Source organism: Durotheca rogersii (assembly GCF_024521655.1).
Source record: "Durotheca rogersii strain YMJ 92031201 chromosome Unknown GGS23scaffold_67, whole genome shotgun sequence".
Taxonomy (NCBI): domain Eukaryota; kingdom Fungi; phylum Ascomycota; class Sordariomycetes; order Xylariales; family Xylariaceae; genus Durotheca; species Durotheca rogersii.
The window spans coordinates 56,052-79,332 of NW_026251298.1; the positions used below are offsets into that span (position 1 = coordinate 56,052).

A 23,281-nucleotide genomic window follows, 5' to 3' on the forward strand; every position below is an offset into this window, starting at 1 on the left:
CGAGTTCTCACAGGTAAGCTTACTTGGTCCTAAGGTCGCTCCGGTTAGTACCTGAAGCAATGTGATGCCTGACTATAGTTTGCCAAAGATCACGACTTACGGACGTAGGTATTGTGGGATAGTTAAGAGGAAAACTTTCGAGAAATCTGTCGAGCCCACCTAGTCGGTAATTACCTATGGAAGCAGGGTAACCGGTACCTATTTTATGCAGGCCTGCCTGAAATCTGCACTTTTTTTCGGCCCCGAACCCGAGCCATGCATACTATGACAACTTTTTTTTTTCATCTTCCGTGCCCCTTTCGCCTTTTGAAAGCAACTCCTCGTTGAAAAAGTAACACATTCTGCTCGGCCTACTGTCGGAACTCCTCAGCTGGTAATGGTGTGTAGATTTAGGTGGAAACTACGAATGATGGAGTCGGCGTCGTCAATGGCGATCGGTCGTACCGATGCCAAAGCCTTAATCCTAGCCGTGCTAGAGCCAGTTAGCCCTTCGAGCCTTCTATCGGCATTTAGAGTTAGCGACACATACACTTGCTTGACCTGTTCGTCTGTCATCTTCAAGCCGAGTTGCGTCACTCGAGTCTTGACGGCATTCCAACCCGTTAACCGGGAGGCAAAGTGTACGTATCGCGTCAGGCCGAAGTCTTCCGGGTTCAGGATCTCGTACGTGGAAGGGTTGTTTAGGATCGCCTTGGCACTGTAACGCATGAGGTTAGGACTGCCATCCGCAAGAAGGATTACTCTTGGAGATCCCGATGAAGGGCGAGTCCCTATGAGAGACAACTTATTGCGACAAGGAGCAAGTAATTTTGGAAAGAGATGCACACTTACTGAATTCCCGCCTTGTGAGTAAAGGCACAGAAACCGGTGATGGGGTTGTTGAAGGGGGTGTTAATCTCTACTGCCTCAGCCACCATATCTTCGATCTAATAGATATTAGCGTGTGCGCCGACTAAACGTGTATCTCTATAGCTAGCTCACCTCCTTAATCATGTCAAGCCTGTACTTGCTCTTCACGTAGTCTGGGCTGGTGACTACCACGCGTGCTAGGAAGCCACCCAAGGGGGTGATCCCGTTACGCTCACCAACTATAGGCAAGCGATGTCAGCGACTATTGCCCGAGTTCTGGCTAGCGAGGGTACCTACTCCCGAGCACGCTAGTGTCGACGTGTGTCGCGCCAGCTTCGAGGGCGCAGAAGCTATTCCCAGATTAGCGACATGGGTGGTAAGCCTACGCTAAACAGAACACGTACGCGTTGGCAATAGCACACCCTGTGTCATTGTGAAAGTGGGTTTCGATATCGCAAGCTGGAGAGGAGGTAAGCCGGTATGCAGATATAGTTTAGGGGAAGGCGTCCTAACAACTCACAGACAACACCTCTCAGTGTCCGAACAAGCTGTGCCCCCACGTTAGCATGCCTTCATAGACGTACAGGCGGGTAATGTACATCGTATCATCTGGTAGCCACGGGGTTAGTGGGGCAAGGTGTGGGTAGCAAGGGCCGATGACTCACGAGTCAGGATTTTGGCCTCCGGTAAATGTCAGCCTATTATTGGACACGGCGGGGGAGGAGGCGAGCGAGGCTCAGAAGGGCGGAGGTGTTCACACCTTGAGACCAAGCTTACAGATCTCAATACAATCCAAGCGCGACTGCTCAGAAGCGGCGGGAGATGTGAGTTCGATATAGTCAACACCAAAGGCGTCGAGGGCTACAGGGGGAGTAACTCCTTAGTGCCGACACACCCGGGACGCCCTCATCCATCAAGGGTTCGACCTACCCTTAGCACTAGGAGAAGCGGTGTCAGGCAAGCGCTGGAGGCAGGGTGGGGGAGAGCTTACATGTTGATCTTGGTTGGCGTGTCGAAGTAGGCATTGGCGAACTGTTCTCCCTCTGACCAGGCAGTTAGTCAGAGCAGACAGAGAGGGTCGGAGCGGCAGAGGAGGGAGGGCGGACCGCGGAGAGTTGATTCGATGATCTTGAATCTGCCGACATTGGACAGGAATTCGCCCGGATTGGGTTGGTAAGGATTCGACCGTCGCGGAGGAGTCGTGGAGCCGTTCGCTCCATTCGAGCCGTTGGCGCCCTAAGAGGACGAGTGGTGAGCTCGCCATACCGACGAGGGCGAGGCGCATAGATGGACTTACGTTCGTAGCCGTGGAGCTGTTAGTCGCGGACATGTCGGGCGAGGCGGGTGGATAGAGAGCGCTGGGAGGGGAGAAGAGAGGAGATGCAACAGATACGAAGGGACACGAAGGTATAGTATTCTGGCGTTGGGAGAAAATGGAGAGCGTTTCCTGGCCTGGTTGGTGTTGTCGATATAGGTATATAAGTAGGCAGGCTTGGCTCCCACTTTCTCGCCGCCAGCGTCGAAAAGAAAATGCTACCCACTCAGCACTGAATCACTATGGTTAGCAAGTCAGGGCCCCACCTAGGCCGATCGTCAGTACTGGACGTACCGGGATGTACTGCGCAGTACAACCCCCGCGGCACAGCCCAAGACCCATATCCAACGCGGGGTCATCACGTGATGGCCGCTGCCGAACCCCTTTCCAGAGGCGGGGCTGGGTGGATGCGGCAGGATTTAGCAGTATATCTACATATGCAGTACTACGTAGTAGTGGATCTTAGCTCGGCTGAATGTGACGTACATACACCTCCAATTGGCCAATTGCATAACCACATGGGCGCTGTCACGGACTGGACAGATGTACATCGTCGTACTCTACCTCCCTCCCGAAGTACCTAACCAAACCCGAGATGGGCACCTAGGCACCTGAAGTTAGGCCAGATTCATCTAAGATCAGATACGCGGAATGCCGACAGCCTCACATACCACATACGCCGGGTACCTAGCGAGGCAGACAGGTAAGCTGCGTAGACGGGGGGGGGGGTAACCGTGCGTCACGGTACTATCCGGGTAGTAAGCAAAAAGTGCAGTTGATATTTCAAGGAAAGCCGGAAAGCAGAAAGATGAAGTGCGCCCAAGGGCTGGTTTTATCTGATCCTGTCACTACAGGTACCTAGATAGGTACCTACATAATACGCCCGTCACATGTGGCGGCGGCATATGGCGGACGGATGCTGGTGTGGCCCGCCGTCACGTGACGCACTCCACCCGACTTCCCTCACGAGCCACACGTCTTCTCCCGTCAGCCGCAGCCTCAGCCTCGGCTTCACCCTCAGCTTCTTGTGGGGCTCGACGTCGTCGCGATTGGTCGCTGTGGCGGGAGGTATTCGCTACGTACCTAAGCGAGTTATTGTGGCTGTCGAGGTACCGTTCGGGAACATCTGCCAGTCTGGCCCCGGTTGAGATCTCCGAAATGCGGTGCCTGGACATGTTTGGACGGGTTGGGAACGAGGGAAAAAAAAAAACAGAGGCAAGGCGAGTTTCTAGCGAGAGGTAGTTACCGTTTCCGTATCACCGACCATCGACCAACTTGTCCGTCCTTCATCTCCGACTCGGACTCCTCTCCCTCCGTGCATCTCGTTCAATACATCTACCTACTTGTCCCATCCGTCCAACCCGTCAATTCCGCCCGTACATACCTACGTGCTCGAGTCAACTGTGAATTCACCTCGTCTTCCATCGCCCCCCCAAACCAGACCCGCCCGCCCTACTACAGATCGCACCCCGTCCAAGCCTCGCCCTTTCTTTCCTCCTCTACTTGTCTCCTCACTTTTTCCCTTCTTATCCTCGGAGAGACTACCTTCCATTATCGCCCCCCGTACTACCCGCCTCGCCGGCTCTTGCTATCGCATTTGCGCGATCGACCCCCGCTGGTTGCGTTGGAGTCCAGCGCTGACGGTCCCCCTCGATACCGACTCTCGAGACCAACCCGCCTCCGACCCCACGCCGACGTAAATCTGGCTCTTCAACCGAAAGCCTTCGGCGAAGGCTCCTCAGCTGTGGCCAAAATGGCCCAGCCAACGGCCGAGCCCGTCGAGGACTATGAGTACGTCGTCCTGCTCTGCCCCTACCCCCCTGCGGCGAGCAAACGAAGCCGTCCTAGCGACGTGCTGACACAGGTCGACCTTCTTCTAGCTACGAGTCCCTCCCACCCAATTTCTCCCTCGCGCAGAACATGGCCGCCGGGGCCTTTGCTGGTATAGCTGTACGCCTCGACCACCGTCATTTCGTATATTCTGCCTCTTTGTGCTCCTCGTGCCTTATCGTTGTCGCATATATTCACATATGTGCCCTTCTGCACTTGCCTGCACGCCTACGCGCGATTGCGCAGACTTGTGTACGCAGAGCTATGTGTACGCATACATACACATGTTCCGTCGAGGCTTGTATGGAGGAGGGCGCGGGGTAGGGAGAGGCTGACGAGACGATAGGAACATACTGTGATGTATCCGATTGATGCTATCAAGGTGCGCCTATTTCCGACCCTCGACCCGAACCTCTTCGACTGTCCTCCTAGAGCTGACCCACGTTATAAACGCAGACGCGCATGCAAATTATCAATCCTTCCGCAGGCGCAGCGTACAAGGGGATGATCCAGAGCACGATGCGCATAGCAAGTGGAGAGGGCGTCTTGAAGCTATGGCGAGGAATGTCTAGTGTTGTGGTTGGAGCCGGTATGTTGCGTGCCTGTCAGCGGCACGGCGATGTCGATGTGGTCGTTATCTCGCTCACCGCCCGACTTTTAGGTCCCGCGCACGCAATCTACTTCGCGACGTACGAGGCCGTCAAGCACCTGATGGGCGGCAACAGAGCCGGTGTCCATCATCCTCTCGCGGCCGGTAAGTCATAACCATCCCTATCTCAGACGCCCCTCATATCGAGCATCGATCCGATAATCGGACACGTCAAGTCTAACCGCCTTCTCTTCCAGCCACAAGCGGAGCTTGCGCAACTATAGCCAGCGATGCGCTCATGAATCCCTTCGACGGTATGTCTGGTCTAGCAGAATCTTGGAGATACCAGTGGGACCCGTTCCTAACCCGACCACGGTCGCAGTCATCAAACAACGTATGCAAATCCAACATTCAAGCAAGATCTACCGTTCGATGACAGACTGCGCCCGCTACGTATACAGAACCGAGGGCCTATCCGCGTTCTACGTCTCCTACCCGACAACTCTGTCCATGACCGTCCCCTTCACCGCGCTGCAGTTCCTCGCCTACGAATCGATATCCACGACTATGAACCCCGTCAAGAAATACGACCCCTTTACGCATTGCATGGCGGGTGCCGCTGCCGGCGGGTTTGCCGCTGCCCTGACAACCCCCATGGACGTAATCAAGACGATGCTACAGACTCGCGGCAGCGCCGCTGATGCGGAACTCCGGTCGGTAAACGGGTTCATGGCGGGGTGCAGGCTCATGTACCGGCGAGAAGGCTTGCGCGGATTTTTCAAGGGTGTTCGGCCGAGAGTCGTGACTACAATGCCGAGTACGGCGATTTGCTGGACGGCTTACGAGGCTTCAAAGTGAGTGCAATTTTTTCCCCTGCTTTCTATTGCGTGGGTTCCGCGCTTCCGCCAGTCGCTCGAGCTCACCGTTTATGCGTGTGCAGGGCCTACTTTATTCGCACCAATGCAGCGGCATCGTGATGGGGATGTTGGCCACGACTCAAATGCTTTTTTTTCTCGCTTGTCACAACAAGGAGGGGGAGGGGGAATCGTCAGGGATGGGCTTCATCAAATCGGCCCCTTATCTTGCCGATCCCCCGTCATCAGCATAAATCCGAGAGATAGGACCGAGCCCGAGTCTGAGCCTGCGGGTATCCGGTGTTGCTTGGTTTAGAGGCTCGCTCGCCTGCCTCGTTGACCGGTGAAGAGAAGCCTATTTGCTCTGTGTCCGTCCCACCATTCGGCCCACCAAATGTCCCGAGCATTGCCGCGGTGAATTTACGCCCTCAAGAGACACGAGGTTCCCGTGTTAGGTGCGTTGTTAGCCAACACTTACGCCGTGTCTTGCGGAATCGCGGCGACTTTCTCGGATTTTTCTTTTCCCCAGACGACCCGGAAGATGTTCGCGAGCAATCAACAGGAATGAGACAGGAAATAGGAAGAGAAGGGACCTGAAAACCAGGAATAGGAGCGCATCTGGGTAGATAGACGCCTATGTACATAGAACTCATTTCTCTAAAACCCCCGACTCTTACCTGACCAATCGAGGCGGACCCAATGATAACGACGGCAAATTTATTCAAAGAGATGGTACCTTGGTCGGAAAAGAAAAAGATTTCACCACCAACGTACCCCCGCCTCGTCCTATCACGAGTCAAGCCGATGAAAGGGGGGCAGTTTTTTGTTTTAAGGCTGTTTTTTTCCCAAAAAAGTTATCGCCTGCCACTTCAATAAGAAGGGGGATATCAGGGAGGCTTGGATCCGGCCTTGGCTGAGAGACCACCAATTCGGACGGTGTATATATAGACAAAGGGTATTATGGTCGGTCCAACGTGTACGAAACAGGATGAGACGGCGGGATAGCGGTAGGGGACTGAGAGAACGTGAGGATGGTGTATTTCTCTGAAATGGTGACATGTATTATCAGCGCCGAGTTGACCTTTCATCTCCTTCCCTCTCCTCTCGCTGTCAAACCCACGAAAAGGACGACTCGCTGCTGCGCCCAGATACGGACGAATTGGCGCGTACGCATATATTAACCACACATGCGCAGGCTGCGTATGTGTATGTGGTGAAGGCCTTTGGACACTTGTCAGTTGCTTCCTCCCCTCCCTTAGCCGTCTTTCCCATGGACCCTTAAGTTAGGGTGAATGCCCACATGATACGAGAGTAGAGGGTAGGGGAAGGAAGGGAGAAGTTTTCGACAAGCCATACGTATCATTCCCGCCCCTGGGAGCGGCGAGAGTATATATTCGCACATACGCGGCACTTTTCGTCAGAATTCTTTAGGCAGAACCAACCCCTAGACACGCTAAAAGTGAGGGCGGGTGGGGGTGGAATAGGTATTTTTGTCCTGGTCGGCGGCAGAGGGACAAAGAAGGATGAGTTGCCCGCCCACCTGGAAAGCAAGCTAACCTCGGCATGCTAGCTAATATGCTGGAACGGGGATGCAACATAATCCACGTCGACGTCTCTAAGCTTTTGTATTTCCACGGTTAGTTCTTCGTGGTCTCCTTTATTATTAAAGGGCCCACAACGGGCGACACTATTATAGTCGCTAGAGAATTACGTCTTCGATGTCTCTCAATTCTCAACTGGCTGGCAATATGTCATGCTATGGAGCGCGTATTTTAAACCCCTCTATAGTCGAAACACTGGTTGGGTCGCTGGTTGGACATCGCCGCCGAGGGCGTATCCGTTCCTAGTCGAATATATATTACGGCTGTACGCCGGCCTAGGAGGAAAAGAACATAGGTATCTACACCTCGCCGCAAACTCCAGCCCTCTGATTCCATCCCGAAAGAAAAAGAAAAAAAAAAACTTACAACCTCACATGCGAGGCTTTTAGCCGAATGGGAACCCTCCCGGGAAGCCACCGCCCCCAGATCCGAACTTGAATTGGAATTGTTGACCACCGCCCTGCTGGAACATGAATTGGTTGCCACCGCCGAACGGGTGCCCCTGGAACGGGTTCTGCTGATCGTGAGAGTTTGGATCGTCCCCCCTGTCGAATCTCTCCCTTAGCTCTGGGTTGCTCAATACTTCGTACGCCTCGTTGATGCTCGCCATCTTCTTCTCAGCCGCCTCCTTAGTTAGGCCTTGCTTCGCGGCCTTGTCCGGGTGGTGGATTTTGGTCAGCTTTCGGTAGGCTGCCTTGATCTGCCGTGCGTCGGCGTCGTGGGAGACGCCGAGAACCTTGTAGTAATCTTTGGTCTTGCTGCGCTTGAGTGCGACTTGCGCCTTCTGTTGGAGGGGTTGGACGATATCCCGCTTGTCGGCCCTAGCCTCGGCAGCTTTGTTGAGTGTGCCGATACAGTGCTCGAACTCCTCGGCTTCCATCTGGATCTTTGCCGTATACAGAAGGCCGTAGAAGGAGTTCTCGTCTAGCGCTAGAGATTTCGAACAGTATATGCTGGCCTTCTTGCTGTTCGCCTGTAGAGTGAGTTGGTTAGCAGCCACTTCCGATACACCCCGCCCCGAGAAGTCATCGTCGTACCTCGTAGTAGGCTTGGCAGGCCATCTCGACTAGTCTTGCCAGCAGGGTACTTGGCGCGCGCGCCGGGATGATACCTCTCTGCTTAAGTTCCTTGATCTGCCCCTCGACTTCGTCAATTAGGCCCTGCTCTTCGCCAGAGGGCACGAGCAGCTTCACGCCGGTCATGGGCTGGTTCCTCTCTAAGGCCTTGTTGACCTTGGCTAGTGTCTTGCTGATGCTCTTTTGTTGCTTTAATAACTTCTTGCACGGCTTCGACTCCGGATCCGAGTGTAGACACTTCTTGATCTGCGCCATGCCCTGCTCCAGATCGCCCAACCCATAGAATGTAGTCGCAGAAATCTGTTGGTGCGGAGTGGTGTCACCCGCCCTCATCTGGAGGATGTGTTGCAGATCGTTCATGCCCTCCTCAACCTCGCCTTTCTCGAACCGGCACCTGACACGCAGTTCGCGGAGGGGGGCCGCCCGGTTTGCGACGAAGATGGCCTCTCCCACTTGGCTGATGCACTCGTCCCAGTTCCCTTGATTTGCCGCTGCTTCTGCTAGTTTTGCTGCGCCCTGCGCCTCAACCAGGCTATCGAACTCGGGGCTGCCCGCCTTACGATTGGCCGAGAGGTAGTGATCCTTGGCTCCATCCCAGTCGGCAGCTCTCGCCTTCAGCTTTCCAAGCTGCATATGCGCGCCCTCAAAGCCAGGCTTCAGCTCCAAGACCTTATTGAAGTCGGAGGTGGCTTGCGACGTGCGACCGAGGGAGAGGTAGGTAGTGGCGCGCTTGAAGAAGGTCAAGTAGTCGGAGGGGTCACGGGCAATGACGGCATCGTAGTACGCCAATGCCTCGCTCGTTTCGCCTCTTGCTAGGTGAGACTGTGCCGAGGAGAGCAGGGAAGAGATAGGGGCGTCGGAGCGGATGTCGGTGGCAGAGAGTGCGTGAACAAGGCCGGTAGAGGACAGCGCGGCGGCCGCCAGAGCTAGCGTCGACAGAGGAACGATCATGGCGACGCGAAAGAAAAACAGGTATAGAGGCCTTGCGAGTTTGCCCGTTTGGCGCGGGCGCCGTCAGGGTTTGAAGACAGGGCACAACAGGCCACAAGTCAGAGGAAGGCTGTCGGGGAGCAACGCAGTACGAGAGATGGGCGCGGAAGGAGGATCGAGAAAGAAGGACGATGCGTCAAGGACGAATTTCACGAATGCGAGACAAGGGAATAGAGGAGGAGAGGAGGAGAGAAGGAGGAGGAGGAGGAGGAAGGCGAGTGAAGAGGGTTGGGAGATGTCTAGCCGGCCAGCCTGTTGAAAAGAGCCACGGGGAAGCAAGGGAATGACGACGGAAGACAGGTCGGGTTGAGTCTGAGGGATGGGGGAACGTCTTCTGCTTAGATGGTACCCCGAAAAGGGCGCGAACCCGCGTGCCCAGAGAAGTATCTACTAAACAAAGACCCTACACGGGCAATCTGGCAACTTCGACAGCGTTGGAGGGGTACTTCTATATAATTATCCTCCGGATAGGAGAAGTACCTCTAAGGTACCCATGTACCCGTAGGTACAGAAGATGTACCTAAGTACTTACCTGTAATACGTGCCTTAGGTACCTCCTCCTGTACCTTGGGCTAGGTACCTCCGTACTTACTAGGCTCCTTTTGACGTCTTGCTAAACATGGCCAACCCAAGGAGGAGGTAGGTAACCTGCCTCTATCCCATATCTACGCACACCTACCTGGTTGATGCTTCATCCCATTCGGGCTCGCTTCCGCCTATCAATCTAGCTGTCATTCCAAGGCTTGAGCATCTACGACGACCGCAGGCCGCAAGACTTTCGCCACCACGTTAATCTCCACGCCTCCCTCGCTCACCAGCTCTTGGTGTCCTGGGTGTTGGCGCGCCCCTCATCGACGGGCTTCTGGCACCCGACTCTCTCTCGCTGGTCCCCGTCGTCTGCTCGTCTGCTCGTCTGTCCGGGCCGTCCGACAGCGTCGGGCACCTGCGTGCTGCGTATAGACCCGGGTTGCCTCACCCCAGCATGGTAACGTGACCTGACTCGGGGCGAGACGACGAAGAGGCGAGACGAGACCGCACAGCCATGGAGCCCACTGTCCAACGTCTTCTCACCGACAAGCTCTATGATAAGAGGAAGGCTGGTGCTCTTGAGTATGTCCCTTGTTGAGACCCACGTCCCTTCTGCGTCCCTATTACGCAAAGGTTAACCGGCGCCTCCAGGCTTGAGCGCTCTATTCGGGAGCTCGTGGTGGCCAAGGACTACACCAGAATCGAGAATATCATTAACCAATTGTGCAATGAATATGCCTATGCGATCCACCAGCCTCACGCTCGGAACGGAGGTTTGATAGGTCTGGCTGCCGCCGCCATTGCCCTCGGTTCAGTGTGTAGTCCTTGTCTCCCCTTACTTCTGGCCTTTCTCAGCCTTTTCCGGGCACCTCCTCGAGCTTGCCCAAGCTGACGCGCTTGCAAAGGAACTGCCAGCACATCTCGAAACTATAGTTAGTCCTGTCGTTGCGTGCTTTACGGACCAGGACGCTCGCGTTCGGTATTACGCCTGCGAGTCCATGTATAACATCGCTAAGGTCGCCAAGGGGGAGATCTTGTCATATTTCAACTATATATTTGACGCATTATGCAAGGTGCTTGGTCCTCCCCATCCCGTCTCCTCGCTCGGTCTAATCTGTATTCTTTTGGCTGCAGCTAGGGGCGGATTCAGAGCTTTCCGTTAAAAACGGTGCCGAACTCCTGGATCGCCTGATTAAGGACATCGTAACGGAATCTGCTGCCACATATGTATCCGTTTTACAATCCCCGGCCGACGAGCCAAAGGACTCGGAGCTCCAAGGCTCCTCCTCGAACGCCAAGTTACCAACAGCATTTTCCCTGCCGAAGTTCATTCCTCTCTTGAAAGAGCGTATATGGATCATGAACCCCTTTACTCGAACGTTTCTTGTCGGCTGGATCATTCTACTCGACTCGATCCCGGATCTCGAGCTGGTTACATACTTGCCCGAGTTTTTAGCAGGCTTGCTGAAATTTCTTAACAGAAACAATGCCGACGTCCATGCTGCCACGCAGACGTGTTTGGATAAGTTCTTGAATGAAATCAAGCGAATTGCCCGAGTGAGAAAAGGGATCGCTGATAGCAGGAAGTCAAAAGGAGACGGTAAGAGAAAACGAGAAGAGTCGGTCGATAGTAGCAGTGTGCAGCTTGCACCGGATGAGATTGACGACGCAGAGTCCATCACTGCGAACGAGGATGAGGACGAGGCCGGCAGCGAAGATGACTGGGTTCCAGGGCAAGATGTCGCCATCAACTACAAGGAAATTCTTGAGATTCTGACCGCAACCCTTGATTCTCCCCTAGGTAGGTTCTCTCTCCTAGAGGATACGATTGCAAAGTCTCAACATCATATAGAGGAGGATAGCGTTCTGGAGAGCCTACGCTGGATAGTGTCCTTCTTGGATATCTGTCCTGAAGAGGTCCTGCCTTTTACCCCAAAGATCCTAGCCCACCTCCTGCCGGCCATGGCTAGCGGAGTTGAACCGATCCGTCAAGCCGCAGCAAGGGTAAATACTTCGCTGATGGAGTACGTCGTGTCCCTCACCGACGAGTCTGAAGCGCCGCCACCGCTTCCGACCCAGCCCCCAAGACCGCTTGCGCAATCAGGTGTGGACCGTCCGGAAGGAGCGTCTAGTACACGTGCCTCACTGTCGAGTGGGCGCGATATCGACATACGCAGTCCCACGCCGGCACAGAATCGTCGCGCGCCGACCCCTGCTGCTCCCGTTCCACCTCAACCAGATTTGGATTATGCCGCTGCCGTGAATTCTCTGACCTTGTTATTCTTGAATGACCACGAGGCCACCCGTGTTGCGGCACTAACTTGGCTCATCATGTTGCACCGGAAAGCGCCGCGGAAAATCGTCGCATTCAACGACGGGACGTTTCCGGCCCTCCTTAAGACGCTCTCAGATCCAGCAGAAGCTGTCGTGACTAAGGATCTGCAGCTCCTGTCCCAGATCTCGAGGAACAGTGAAGACGACTACTTTTCCAACTTCATGGTCAGTCTGCTCCAGCTGTTTTCTACCGACAGGAAGCTATTGGAGACGCGAGGGAATCTAATTATTCGACAACTCTGCATGACCCTAAGTCCCGAGAGGATATATCGCACACTAGCCGAAACTATCGAGAAAGAGGAGGACCTCGAGTTCGCTAGCATTATGGTACAGAATCTCAACAATAACCTGATCACAGCGCCAGAGTTGGCCGACTTGAGAAAAAGACTACGGAACCTTGAGACCAAAGTAATGTGTTGTGGTCACCCCCGATTCGTACGCTGCTCACCATTATACTAGGATGGCCAGCTCTTCTTCGTCGCCCTGTTCCGATCGTGGTGCTACAATGCGGTTGCCACGTTCTCGTTGTGCCTCCTAGCCCAAGCATATGAAGCGGCATACAATCTCCTACAGATCTTGTAAGCGCGGGATATATCTCCCGCAACGCTACGACACTATGGTACTGACAAACGGAAGCGCGGAGCTAGAGATGACGGTCAACATACTCATCCAGATCGACAAACTCGTCCAGCTCATCGAATCCCCTGTATTCACATGTGAGTGGCCCTGGCTACGGTGCTCAGCTTACCATAAAATCTTAACTGTAATGGTAGACCTCCGACTTCAGCTCCTCGAGCCCGAGAAGTACCCCTATCTTTACAAGTGTCTTTACGGGTTGCTGATGCTCCTGCCACAATCCTCTGCCTTTGCCGCCCTCAAGAATAGATTGAATAGTGTGAGCTCGATAGGCTACCTGCAATTTGGGCCTCGACCGTACGTATCATCTACTACCGCCACCCCCACACACTCCTGGCAGAGCTCTACTGCCGAGGCCATTTCCTCTGTCCAAAGTCCAGTCTCTCGTCCAAGAAATGCTCAGGACACTTATTCGTCGCTCATCAGCACTGTCGTCACGCCTAGCGCGTCAAATTATGATCGGCCTAGCAGATTAGGCAAGGGCCGCGAGGAGAACAACATTCGGTGGGATCAGCTTCTAGAAAAGTTTAGAAGCGTGCAGGACAAAGCAAGACGTGTACAGAGGCTAGTGGATGGATCACTCGAAGATGGCTCAGACTTTGGGGAACTTCGCGTCGCGGAGAAGGAGACGTCACGACCGGGAAGTGGCCCAGCCGTACCGCCGAAAGACTCTACAATTGCCGCGCCGGCACCAAAACGTTCGGGGTTGGGAAGGCAGTTTGGCCGGTTGGGCGCGACCGTCTCGGGAAGGGGGAAACGGTCACAGTAATAAAATCGAGAGGGCTGGGTGAGGAGGTTAGAGATTTCCGCACAGACCTAGGAGGGTAAGAGTGGCATTGCGACAGGCGGGGTCTATACGAAAGCCGTATGAGTGACTGAGACGGGAGCTGGTTTGTAGAGTATTGCCGACGGCATGGCGAGAGAGAGAGTCTCCGAATCTTGTGGAGTTATAACACTAATAGAATCGAGGATGCCTTATGCACGGGCCTTTTACGGCCTTCTCCTAATCTTGACCGGACTCTCTCGTTCTACTAGCTTCTCGAAATCTGCGTCTCTCTGCTTGGTCGCGTTCCTCAGTTCGGCGCGGAGGGCCTCCAGCTCGGCGCGTGCTGTCTCAATATCCGGGGGTAGGCCAGCAAAGGCCTTGACCTGAGCATCGAGGTCCTTCTTCCGAGCGAGCAAGGCAAGGTAGGCGTCCTCGTCGGCCCTGACGTCACCAACAGTGACGGGGGGGATCCCAACGGTCCGCTCAAGGGTGAGGACGCGCTTTTGCAATTCGGAGAGATCGCCGGTGCCGGCGCGGACGCGACGCTGGAGCTCGAGGTTCTGTTTGGCGAGGTCGGGGGCCGGCTGGTAGGTGTCGCCGCGTTCGAGGTCAGCGAGAAAGGCGACCGTCGCTGCGGTCTCGCGGTCGAGGTGTGGCCGCAACAACAGGTCGAGACGTGCGGTGGCATCCTCGAGCTCGAGGGCACGGCCGCGGAGCGACGCGAGGGCGACACCGAGGGTGGTCGATTCCGGGTAAGCGACGTCGAGCTCGACGGCGACACCGGCCATGGCGTCGAGGGCAGCGCAACCTTCCCTGCTGAGGTTCTCCTGGATAGCGGCGAGGAGGTCCTCGGCGAAGGCGGCGCCGTCCGGCTGCGTCACCGCACCCTTTGCTACCTCAACCTCGGATTGCAGGGGGGGTTGGGTGCTCTGGCGGCGGCGGATCGCGTCGAGGGCGGCCTCCTCAAGGTGGGCAAGCCGATCGCAGTCCTCGTCGGCGGCCTCGTTGACGGCAGCGAGGGCGAGCAGAACTTTGAGAGTGTCGGGGTTCCGCTCGAAGGGGGGGAGCTTCCTGCCGGTTCTGGCCGAGCTGAAATTCGCAGGGGCCGAAGAGGATGGCAAGGACGAGGGGTCGGAGCCGTCCTTGTCGCCCTCGCTCTCGGTGTTGTCGTTACCGCCGATGCTGTAGTACTTGCTCACCAGCCAGTTGTTGACGTAAGTCCAGTCCTTGGCAGTAGAGGCGGCGGCCCGGGCGACCGAGGGAGAGAAAATGGCGGCCTGCTGGCGGTTTGAGGCTACATGTGCCATTACTCGGGGGGCTCTAAGTCACAACCTAACTACCGCTCCTTGCCTCCAGGTGGCTGGGCAATTTACAGATGAATAGGAAGAGGTCGTTAGATGTACCTACACAGTTGGGATGTTGGGAAGCCTGATGGACGACCCACTAGGTACTAGCCACACTCTCTGCCTCCAACACCTTTAAATGCATAAGCGGGGCGCCTAGCGCGGCAAAGCCAAAACCCACCTCCCGAACCGGGGGATCGATAAACCGTCCCCTCTACCTACGTCAGCCTCCTCGTCCTCCTCATCTCCACCAGCCCCTGCTCGGCCTGCTCGAAGCGGGGTGGGAGACACATCGTGGGAGAGACACATCCTCCTCCCGCCCTCTTCTCCTCCCGAGGGAGGCAGTGTTATCAACCTACCTATGTCTTACCGGCTGCCCACCCACGTCGCCTCCAACCCCTCTGGTTCGCCGGTTTCTCCCTACGTCATCCTGTCTCGTCTCGTCCGTGCCGAGACCCTGGCTAGGGCCCTCCCCCTCCTCCTGCTCCTCGACCTCCTCGTCGCCCTTCCCCGGTCGAAATTTCCAGCCAAGACATTGCCTACCTTGTCTTTGGCTCAGCGCACGCGGTGCAGGTCAGGCCGCTTTGCGCCATCCCGCCACCAGCTTTCCAGCGCCTGTCTGTGCGTCAGCTTACCATACCGTGGGTCTCCCTACCCTCCCTCGCCCCTCGGTTCTGCTGTCTCTCTATCTAAGTAGCAGGACGACCGCCAATCGCGAGTTCCACCACACCTAGATCGGTTATACAAAACCCCAACTGGCAGACAGTCAGACTTCCTCATATCCTATCGGCGAGCTCTCCCACTTCTCTCAGCCAAGATAAGATGTAGGCTGTGATGTCATTCCGGGGTCCATGGCTTCTGTAAACGTCGACTCGTTGTCAACCGGGGGGATGGAAAATGGGCGAAGGGGAAAAGGAGAGGGAAGTAAAATGCGATGTCTACCACACCGCAAAACGACGTGGCAGCCGGTCTGACCACCGCAATCTCCCATGTGTGGTCCAAATGCCGTCCACCTATCGAGGGCCGTTGCTACGCTACTTTCGACCCTTTTTTCCCGTTGGATGCGTGCTCCCACATCTCTCCCGCAGCTTGCCATCATGGGAGGGCAGGGGAGGGGTCTTCCCCGCTGCAGCCACACCGGTCGGTTATCTCCGCGTACCAGTCGCCTGGTATAGATTTGCCGTATCCAACCCCAGGTACGTGGGTGTGCTACGTAGCAGACCCCTGCTTGGGGAGCATCTGGCTTAGCGACTTCGTGTGGCGATGCTGATCTTATTACGGATACCACCCGACAAATATGTGGCCACGCGATTCGCCGTGGGCGAGGGACACATACAGACGTCGACATAGATGCGAGGGAGGGGCAGGCTGAAGGGTGCAAATACAGACAGACAAGTATGTTAGGCAGGGGGCCGGAGGAAGAGGGGTTTAAACTCCTCTAGGGTGATACCCCATCATGAGAATGCCGACCTGGTCCCCTAACCTCATAGGCGCCCCTTTCTCCATGGACAGGAGTATCCGTATCCTGCATGCGCCTGAGCACTCATACATGCACATACACACGCATTCACATACGCACATGTGCACTCCAGATGGTGTCGAGATCTCCGGGTAGCCTAGCTGTCTACTACTTTCTCATCGACTCGGTCACACGTACGACCAAATATCACGCCATAATACATTTCGGTCGCCATTATTCCGTATCGACGATTTCTATTGTGATGCATCGCGAATCATCTCCCCCATCTCGGTCCTAAATATCCCAGCTACTCGACCTCATCCTGGAGGGTGAGACCGTCTGTGCCCCTTTCACCACCGCGTCGGTCCCGTGGGGAAAGTTTTCCGGCCGGCCGATAGTGGTAGTCAGCTGGGGGCTCTCTCCAAACAATCCCTTTCTCACTTCGCCTGCTCGCCACCGTCCTTCTTCTGACTCGATTCGCCCCTCTGGCAGGGCTCCTCCGTGCTGCCTACACTCTGGTCTTTATTGTTTCGTGCTGCCATGTCGGCACGCTTCGCGAAAGAGTCCTGCTCCAAAAGCGGAAGTAAGAACTAGGTCCAACCCTTCCGGCCGACTCAAGATCATGGGGAAGACTCACATTCTTTCCGCGGGACTTGGCGATCCGCGCGGCCGATTTCTCGTCCATTTTGGTCGGGCCCATCTTTCTTAACCCCAAGGCAATGTAGGTGGAAGGCTCGGTGCTAACGTTGGCTACTGGCCTGTCAAGGATGACCAAGAAGGAAATGTGATCGTAGGTGGGGATCCGAAGGACTGTGGTGAAGCACGGGGACATGAAGCTCAGCATCAAGGACGACGGGTGTCATTTATAGATAAAAGCCACTTTCCGTATCCGAGGTTGGCTTTGCGATATACCCGAGTCCCTACCATCCCATTGGGGGTTGGGCTGTTATCATTCTGCTTTTCCTTCCTCGTCGAAGATACCGAGACTGTTCACATGAACACATCTCATCTCCGCTTCCGACATGTTATCGGCAGGGGAGTCTCCCCCCTCCCCTCCCTTTCTCCCTCCCTTGGGGAGATGTTGAATAAGAGAAGCTGAAGGAGACCAGCCGGGATACGTATGCTCATAGCAAATACCGCACTGTTGACATTGGCCAGGGAAAGCTGCAAGTGGCCCTGCCAACCTTGTTTTTCAGTCACCAGCTAACTAGAAACTCGGGGTGGACCAGGACTTCCGGGGATAGGTGAAGGGCAGAGGCACATGACCTAGGTAAGAGCCGTGGATCGATGCCCATCCGCCATGCTGACCCAAAGCTGCATCCGTTGCAAGCAAGCTTGAAACGTCCGCCTCATATGCCTACCAATCCGTCATCTATTACGTCCTGGCGTCCCATGCAGGAACAGCCGTAGAACCGGTATAAGCCATGCCGACCTCACCGTCTTTGCGCGGCTACCGATTTAAATCTTCTCGTCGGCTAGGGGATACACCATACAGGAGACGGGATACAAAACCTAGAACGTGCCCAACTAGGGTGTGGCAAGAGGAGGTGGCGAAAACGAAGCTCTCAGAGTCACCTTTCGACCTAAACCGACGAGAGGGAGGGGGGGGGCAGGTCTCCTAGGTCAGGGCAACGGATAACTCGCCGTTGCACAATATAATTAGTTTTAATGCCTGCGGAAGTTGTCAAATCATCCCCGCGACGAGACGAATAGATGGGTTGGGGAGGGTATCCTCTCGCCCGGTAGGGTAGCAATGTGGCCAACTGCATTCATCGTGGTCATGGGAACCCGACTCTGACGAAATTACTCGACCGGAGAGCCTCGGGCGCGGATGCTCGACTGGCCCAACGGATACGGGAGGACCACGACATTTCCCATAGAAACGTTGTAAAGGGGGAAAAAGAAACAAAAAGAAGCAAAACATGGGAGAAGAAAAGCACGGAGACGGGGAGGAAAGGGTCTTAAACTCATGATGTTTGAGGGATGCATTCGCCTCTATTCGACGATCAAGCCGTCTTTGCTTCGGTCAGCGTTCATTGCCAAGTGGAGCAAGAAATCGCTTGTCTAACTACAGGGTCCGCCAAGGCGGGTACAAAAAAACATCACAGCTAGATAAGATCAATGATGACGATGCCCGTGGAGGGGATTGTCGCCTTCGGAGATGACTTTCTGGCACTTGGCGAGCATAGCTGCTTGCCTCGATACCTCGGCCAGCGTCCCGACGACCTGCCTGTTACCGTCCACGAAGCCGTATAACGCGTAGGGAATGCCGACCTCGGCACAGAACTCCTGCACTAGCTTTTGCGTCCGGCGCAGGTTGTGGCGTGGGATCCGGGGGTATAGATGGTGTATGACCTGAAACTGTAAACCGCCGTGGAAGAAATCCAACCACTGGGGGCAGTCGATATCCATAGTCGTGCGAAGCATCTTCTGAGGGAACGACTCGTGAGGCCCCAGATCGGACGTGCTCATGGCGAAATGGGAAAGGCAAATCTGCGCATGTACAGGCATAGGGACGACGTGGCTAATCAAGAAGAAAATGAAGCGGTCCCAGTTGTTAGGGATTGAGCAGTACACGACCCCGTAAAAGTACCACGTCCAGAAGAACGTCTGGCCGGCCACCTCGAGCCATCTGTGCCACCAAGCTGGGCCCTTCCGAGGACCTCTTCCCATGACTAGAAAATCCCACGACAGGCGGTAGAGATTCAGCCGCCCGAACATCAGTAATAAATAGTACGTGTACGGCTGGATCCTTAACATGACCTTTGCCACGGCGTCGTATTCCATCACGTGGTCGTAGTAAGTAGACCGGATGGATTGGAAAAAGCGATGGGACACAGCCATGAAGGGCATGTGCTCTATGTCGGGATCGTGTTCGGGGGCATTGGTGACGATGTGGTGCACGTTATGGTTCCGCTTCCACCAGCCGAGAGATAGCCCGCCCAAAAAGTCGGCAATGATGATTCCGATGACCGTGTCCGTGTGGAAGTCGTGAGTGATACCCATGTGACCAGCATCGTGGGCAGTGAACACAAGCTGGTGCCAGAAGGCGCCCAGGCATACCGCGCTCAGAACATACCAACCCCAGTGGAGAAAGACGGCGAAAAGAGCAAAGAGGATAGAGTATCGCGTCACCTCGACCGCATATGCGCCATAGTTGCATTCGTAGAGACCTTCGGCCCTAATACGCTTGTCTAGATCCCGGTATTTGGCCACGATGGAGTCCTGGGTCGCGAAATCGAGGGGAGGGTACTTCTCTAAATCTAGAGTAGTCTTCTCCTTAGTGATGGTGTCCAGGTAGGACATGCCGTCCTCGTCAGGGCCGACAGAAGATACGGATGGCGCAGAGGGCGAGCCGCGCAGGGCAACATCGTCGGCGAGACGTCGTTGTCGCAGATGGGTGCCGGAGCTATCAAAGATGGGAGAAGGCTCGCGGGAACTGGCACTGCTCGAGCTCTCTGTCGGAGTTAGGTTGTCCTCCGAAGCCTCCTTCTCGATGCCGTCGCCGCCAGAGAGGCGATCGTGGTTATCACAAGGGGACGAGGGTCTGAACTTCCCGCCTTGGATGGGAGGCACGAAGTTAGTCCACCTCCCCTCGATTCTCCCGATGCGGTAACGGTTCATCTGCTCCCTCGCCTCGCGGGAATGAAGACTGGTGGGAGAGCTACGTCAGAAAGGTGTGGTTCCGGTAGGGGATGGGGTGAGTGGTATGTGTGTAGAGGTAACACGAACGCGGTGACTTCGGAGGTGGCATCGCGACCAACCATGTGCAGGATAGCCTTGTCGCCCCCGGGATGGTACTGAAGCCAAGGGTCCGCCTTGAAGACGTATTGGTCAACGATAAAGATATTCCGCCCATCGGCGATCAAGCCCTCTATGGCTCTCCGGGACAGCACCGGATATTCCCGTTCGGCCATCGTCACCCCTTATGAAGAGAAAACACCCAGGACTCTTCCCCGAGACCGTCGCGAGAGAGGGGGGGGGGCACAGGTCGGTAGGCCGAAGCAGCAGCGGTGGTCTTCAGTACGGCGTGCAGGAACCGCGAGTATACGGAGGGACCCTGGATATTGAGGGGGGCGGGGGAGGCGGCAGTGGTAAATATGCGGATGAATAGTTGCTCGCACGTAGGTATGTCGGGAGGCGTGTGCAGCTTGGTAGGGGGAGCCCGTTCTCGTTCCCGCCGGGATGCTTCAGCGCGGGGAGGTGATCGGGGGAGGCGGACCTGAGCGAGGGCAGAGAGGTTGGCGTCGTCTAAGGGCTACGGGAGGTTCGGTGAAAAGAAGAGCGGAAAAGAGCGGTGGGAATAGGAGAGGTACCTGGGCCTCAGCGGGTTCCGCCGCAGGTGTAGGCAGGGATGGGATGGGATGGGATGGCAGCATGGTGCCTGAGATAGCCGGGTTCTCTGGGTACCTACCAGGTAGGTACCTAACCCACCTTATGAGTTAGGTACCTAGACCTTAAGGCGGTACCTCTTACTGGTAGTGCCCACCCCTAAGGTGGTACCTAACATACCTAACGGCGGGTGGGGGGGGGTTACCTACATACAGGGCACCTCATGCTTTGCGACGACTCTCCCTCCACGGGCAATGGTGCGGCGTCGGATCGGGTCATCAAGCCCACGTGTACCTCTTTCCGTATCTATTGGTACCTATTGGTACCTGAGAGGTTCTCCCTTTTGTCTAGGTAGCCTCTTAGGTGCCCTAGTCACCCGCCTTAGCTAATCGCGGAATCGTTGGCTTCTGGTTTTAACCAGGTAACGCCATCTGGTTCTTAGCACGTTCTTGACCAGGCCCATGCTTCGGTGAGACTGGTGTTTCTCAATTCATTATTGGAGGTTGCCTCACTTCGCGCATGTCTGTCGTCGCCATTCAGCCAAACAAAAGCCTGATCCCGGATATTTATTTCCCTTAATGCGTCCCCTCGCCGACTAACTCTTTCAGTCTGTTCTCTCTAGACAAGTCGTCTCGACCACGAACCCCTGAGAAGATCGGCCGTGTCTATGCTTCGCTTTCTGGGCGGCAACGATGTTGTCGTCGTCGGTATACGCCCCCTCCCTCTTTTCTTTCCCGTATAAGGAGGCGGCCACGGTTCTAGAAACCGTACGGCACGAAGAAAGGCGGAGGGGAATCAGCTAGCCCCTACCTAACCTATCAAGGATCCAAGACCCGTAGTCTATCTGGAATACAAGCTATTCATACACGATTCGTCCGTTTGCTCGGGCGCACCCCGACGTTGCTAATACTGTCGCTCGGCGCGACGCTGCCGTCGTCGTCGTCCCAGACCGACTCGCTTCCCACGGTGCTTTCCGGCTGCGGAACATTCTTGGCGGAAACATGGCTCTGCGTCCGATGGACCGTCGGCGCCTTGATAGTAGCGGACGAGTATTGGCTACTCGCTTTGGAGGGTGCCCGCGAGCGAGGGATTGCGTCGGCCTTGCCAGGCCTGATCGTGCTAGTGGACTTCTCGCTCCGAGCTGAGACGTATGTCTCCGCATCGGCCTCGCGAGGCCGCGATGGTGCCTTTTTCGAACTGCTGTAGCTGCGGTACTCGGAATCGGGCGATCGCCTCGACGAGTGCCTGGACCCGGCGTGGCTGCGCTGCTCCGAGTCCGCCAGTGACCTGGGTGCCTCGCTATACTTGGAGCTGGCGACGCTTCCACGTTCCGCATTTGCAATCATGAGAGGTCGCCTCGTCGAAGATGCTTCACTGTGGCCTCGTGACCTGCTGCCAGTAGTGTAATGGCTGGAATAGCGACTGGACCGATCGTCCAACTCCTCAACCGTCCTGTGCCTACCACTGGCCTGAGAATAACCGGAACTCGACGGCGGGTACGGCGGAGGCCTTCCGGACGCCCTCTCGTCTACATACCTCGGTCGGCTATCCGGCTGCGGGTCCGGAAATGTCGCCCGCCGCGAGAATGCGGGCGGCGTCTCATATTCTTGGTAAGCGACGCGCTCGCGGTCGCCCTTCATCATAGTGTAAGTTAGCGCACCGCCGACGGCAGCGCCGACCGCTACGCCCAGGACGGTTCCAACGACGGCACTGGCGCTGAATCCCTTCGACTCGTCGCCACGTGACGACTCGGTGCTTGAAGGTGTGGCCGCACTCCCCCTCAGAAAGCTGAATGGGTCACTGTCCACGACGCGGCTACTCGCGGTGGATCCTGCGACGGTTCGCGAAGGGGCCGAAGAAGCCGATTCCACATCCCAGTCGACAGCGCGGCTAAGTTCTTGGCCAGTGGGTAGATTACGGCGCAGCGCGGAGCCATTGGCATCGGGATACCCGTGATGAACAACCTCCATCACGTTCCCGTCGCAATCTTCAATCCTGGCGAGACTCTCGCCGCTCGTACCCGGCTTGTCGTGTACGTGGAGATAATTGGTGGTTGCGTCGGGGTTTGCTCTCACAGCAGCAGCGTGGAAAGATGACACGGCCGAAGATGATTTTGCCTTGAGAACTAGGCGACAAGGCTGCGGTGCTTGAAGGTCGAGGCCGCTGCTCTTCTTCACCTCGAAAACTGGATTGGATGAATCTATGTCGCCAAAGACAATCGACGACCCGGCGGCAGATAAATATCGCAAGCCGAGTGGTTGAGTCACCGCGGCGTAGAACGAGGCCGCCGTGGGAAGGTCGGTTACCTGGACAAATGGAACCTGCATCGGGTGCTACTGGTATATGATGACCCGTCTACGTGGAGATTGGTGTCGATATCAATACAGCAAAATAGACGTGCCGTGCCCCAGTAGAACACAACCAGCCCAAGGACAAGCGAGAGAGCGTGTGCGTGCGTGAATGTCGCTCAGAGGGCGAGTAAGGGAAATATGAATGGGAGGCTGAAATCCTCAAGCCCTGAGGAGATGGTGGTATGATATGTAGGTCAAGATGACGGTATGGCGGAAACTGTCCTGTCGTCGAGGTCGAGGCCCAGACAAATATCGAAAGGCGTATTTGGAAGTCTCACGTACGAGACCAAGAAAAGACCTTTGGCGTTCTTCTTCCCACCGATAGCCTCACGAGAGTACTCGAGGACCTCACAATGTGCGACTTGAACTAGTAAATAGAGGCCTTCGAGAACAGCGAGAACCGATTCCAAAGCGGAGGCAGCTTTTCA

General features: G+C 55.7%; 9 protein-coding genes across 9 annotated transcripts; 2 read left to right on the forward strand and 7 right to left on the reverse strand.

Moving 5' to 3' along the window:
• Positions 1 to 257: 257 nt before the first annotated feature.
• On the reverse strand, positions 258 to 2,438 carry GGS23DRAFT_476025 (uncharacterized protein). Its single transcript, XM_051514262.1, has 11 exons — positions 2,147 to 2,438; positions 1,956 to 2,085; positions 1,841 to 1,892; positions 1,780 to 1,787; positions 1,627 to 1,710; positions 1,254 to 1,308; positions 1,147 to 1,199; positions 982 to 1,088; positions 832 to 926; positions 530 to 697; positions 258 to 472 (listed from the first exon to the last, which is right to left on the reverse strand). The coding sequence occupies exons 1-11, from the start codon at positions 2,177 to 2,179 to the stop codon at positions 367 to 369; spliced, it is 891 nt and encodes a 296-aa protein (XP_051367033.1). The 5' UTR covers positions 2,180 to 2,438; the 3' UTR covers positions 258 to 366.
• Positions 2,439 to 3,917: 1,479 nt separating this feature from the next.
• On the forward strand, positions 3,918 to 5,560 carry GGS23DRAFT_601635 (mitochondrial RNA-splicing protein MRS3; the record flags this gene model as incomplete). The annotated part of the gene is made up of 8 exons (XM_051519218.1): positions 3,918 to 3,955; positions 4,045 to 4,114; positions 4,341 to 4,376; positions 4,451 to 4,583; positions 4,656 to 4,748; positions 4,841 to 4,897; positions 4,966 to 5,437; positions 5,524 to 5,560. The coding sequence occupies 8 exons, from the start codon at positions 3,918 to 3,920 to the stop codon at positions 5,558 to 5,560; spliced, it is 936 nt and encodes a 311-aa protein (XP_051367034.1).
• Positions 5,561 to 7,229: 1,669 nt separating this feature from the next.
• Positions 7,230 to 9,253, reverse strand: GGS23DRAFT_476538 (DnaJ domain-containing protein). Its single transcript, XM_051514264.1, has 2 exons — positions 8,076 to 9,253; positions 7,230 to 8,011 (listed from the first exon to the last, which is right to left on the reverse strand). The coding sequence occupies exons 1-2, from the start codon at positions 9,063 to 9,065 to the stop codon at positions 7,424 to 7,426; spliced, it is 1,578 nt and encodes a 525-aa protein (XP_051367035.1). The 5' UTR covers positions 9,066 to 9,253; the 3' UTR covers positions 7,230 to 7,423.
• An 893-nt stretch (positions 9,254 to 10,146) lies between these two features.
• Positions 10,147 to 13,371, forward strand: GGS23DRAFT_601637 (vacuole morphology and inheritance protein; the record flags this gene model as incomplete). The annotated part of the gene is made up of 7 exons (XM_051519219.1): positions 10,147 to 10,214; positions 10,284 to 10,446; positions 10,538 to 10,705; positions 10,767 to 12,374; positions 12,426 to 12,544; positions 12,603 to 12,682; positions 12,740 to 13,371. 7 exons carry the CDS (start codon positions 10,147 to 10,149, stop codon positions 13,369 to 13,371), a joined length of 2,838 nt encoding a protein of 945 aa, XP_051367036.1.
• Positions 13,372 to 13,592: 221 nt separating this feature from the next.
• On the reverse strand, positions 13,593 to 14,675 carry GGS23DRAFT_608328 (uncharacterized protein; the record flags this gene model as incomplete). The annotated part of the gene is made up of 1 exon (XM_051520188.1): positions 13,593 to 14,675. One exon carries the CDS (start codon positions 14,673 to 14,675, stop codon positions 13,593 to 13,595), a length of 1,083 nt encoding a protein of 360 aa, XP_051367037.1.
• Positions 14,676 to 16,607: 1,932 nt separating this feature from the next.
• GGS23DRAFT_601639 (uncharacterized protein) lies at positions 16,608 to 16,855 on the reverse strand (the record flags this gene model as incomplete). Its single annotated transcript, XM_051519220.1, has 2 exons — positions 16,608 to 16,736; positions 16,808 to 16,855. 2 exons carry the CDS (start codon positions 16,853 to 16,855, stop codon positions 16,608 to 16,610), a joined length of 177 nt encoding a protein of 58 aa, XP_051367038.1.
• Positions 16,856 to 17,267: 412 nt separating this feature from the next.
• Positions 17,268 to 18,270, reverse strand: GGS23DRAFT_590790 (uncharacterized protein; the record flags this gene model as incomplete). The annotated part of the gene is made up of 3 exons (XM_051517721.1): positions 17,491 to 18,270; positions 17,400 to 17,440; positions 17,268 to 17,336 (listed from the first exon to the last, which is right to left on the reverse strand). A coding segment is annotated over exon 1 (235 nt), but the record flags the coding sequence as incomplete, so codon positions are not given.
• Positions 18,192 to 20,223, reverse strand: GGS23DRAFT_477125 (fatty acid desaturase). Its single transcript, XM_051514266.1, has 2 exons — positions 19,903 to 20,223; positions 18,192 to 19,822 (listed from the first exon to the last, which is right to left on the reverse strand). The coding sequence occupies exons 1-2, from the start codon at positions 20,085 to 20,087 to the stop codon at positions 18,289 to 18,291; spliced, it is 1,719 nt and encodes a 572-aa protein (XP_051367040.1). The 5' UTR covers positions 20,088 to 20,223; the 3' UTR covers positions 18,192 to 18,288.
• A 766-nt stretch (positions 20,224 to 20,989) lies between these two features.
• On the reverse strand, positions 20,990 to 23,272 carry GGS23DRAFT_476660 (uncharacterized protein). The gene has a single exon (XM_051514265.1). It carries the CDS (start codon positions 22,827 to 22,829, stop codon positions 21,363 to 21,365), a length of 1,467 nt encoding a protein of 488 aa, XP_051367041.1. The 5' UTR covers positions 22,830 to 23,272; the 3' UTR covers positions 20,990 to 21,362.
• Positions 23,273 to 23,281: the final 9 nt, after the last annotated feature.

Coding starts and splice junctions, on each gene's coding strand:
- GGS23DRAFT_476025 (XM_051514262.1), bottom strand. CDS start 2,179: ATGTCCGCGACTAACAGCTCCACGGCTACGAAC. Junction 2,086..2,146: donor ACAGCTCCACGGCTACGAAC/GTAAGTCCATCT, acceptor TCGTCCTCTTAG/GGCGCCAACGGCTCGAATGG. Junction 473..529: donor GACGAACAGGTCAAGCAAGT/GTATGTGTCGCT, acceptor AACTGGCTCTAG/CACGGCTAGGATTAAGGCTT.
- GGS23DRAFT_476538 (XM_051514264.1), bottom strand. CDS start 9,065: ATGATCGTTCCTCTGTCGACGCTAGCTCTGGCGGCCGCCGCGCTGTCC. Junction 8,012..8,075: donor CCTGCCAAGCCTACTACGAG/GTACGACGATGA, acceptor CTCACTCTACAG/GCGAACAGCAAGAAGGCCAG.
- GGS23DRAFT_477125 (XM_051514266.1), bottom strand. CDS start 20,087: ATGGCCGAACGGGAATATCCGGTGCTGTCCCGGAGAGCCATAGAGGGC. Junction 19,823..19,902: donor GCCACCTCCGAAGTCACCGC/GTTCGTGTTACC, acceptor CTCTCCCACCAG/TCTTCATTCCCGCGAGGCGA.
- GGS23DRAFT_476660 (XM_051514265.1), bottom strand. CDS start 22,829: ATGCAGGTTCCATTTGTCCAGGTAACCGACCTTCCCACGGCGGCCTCG.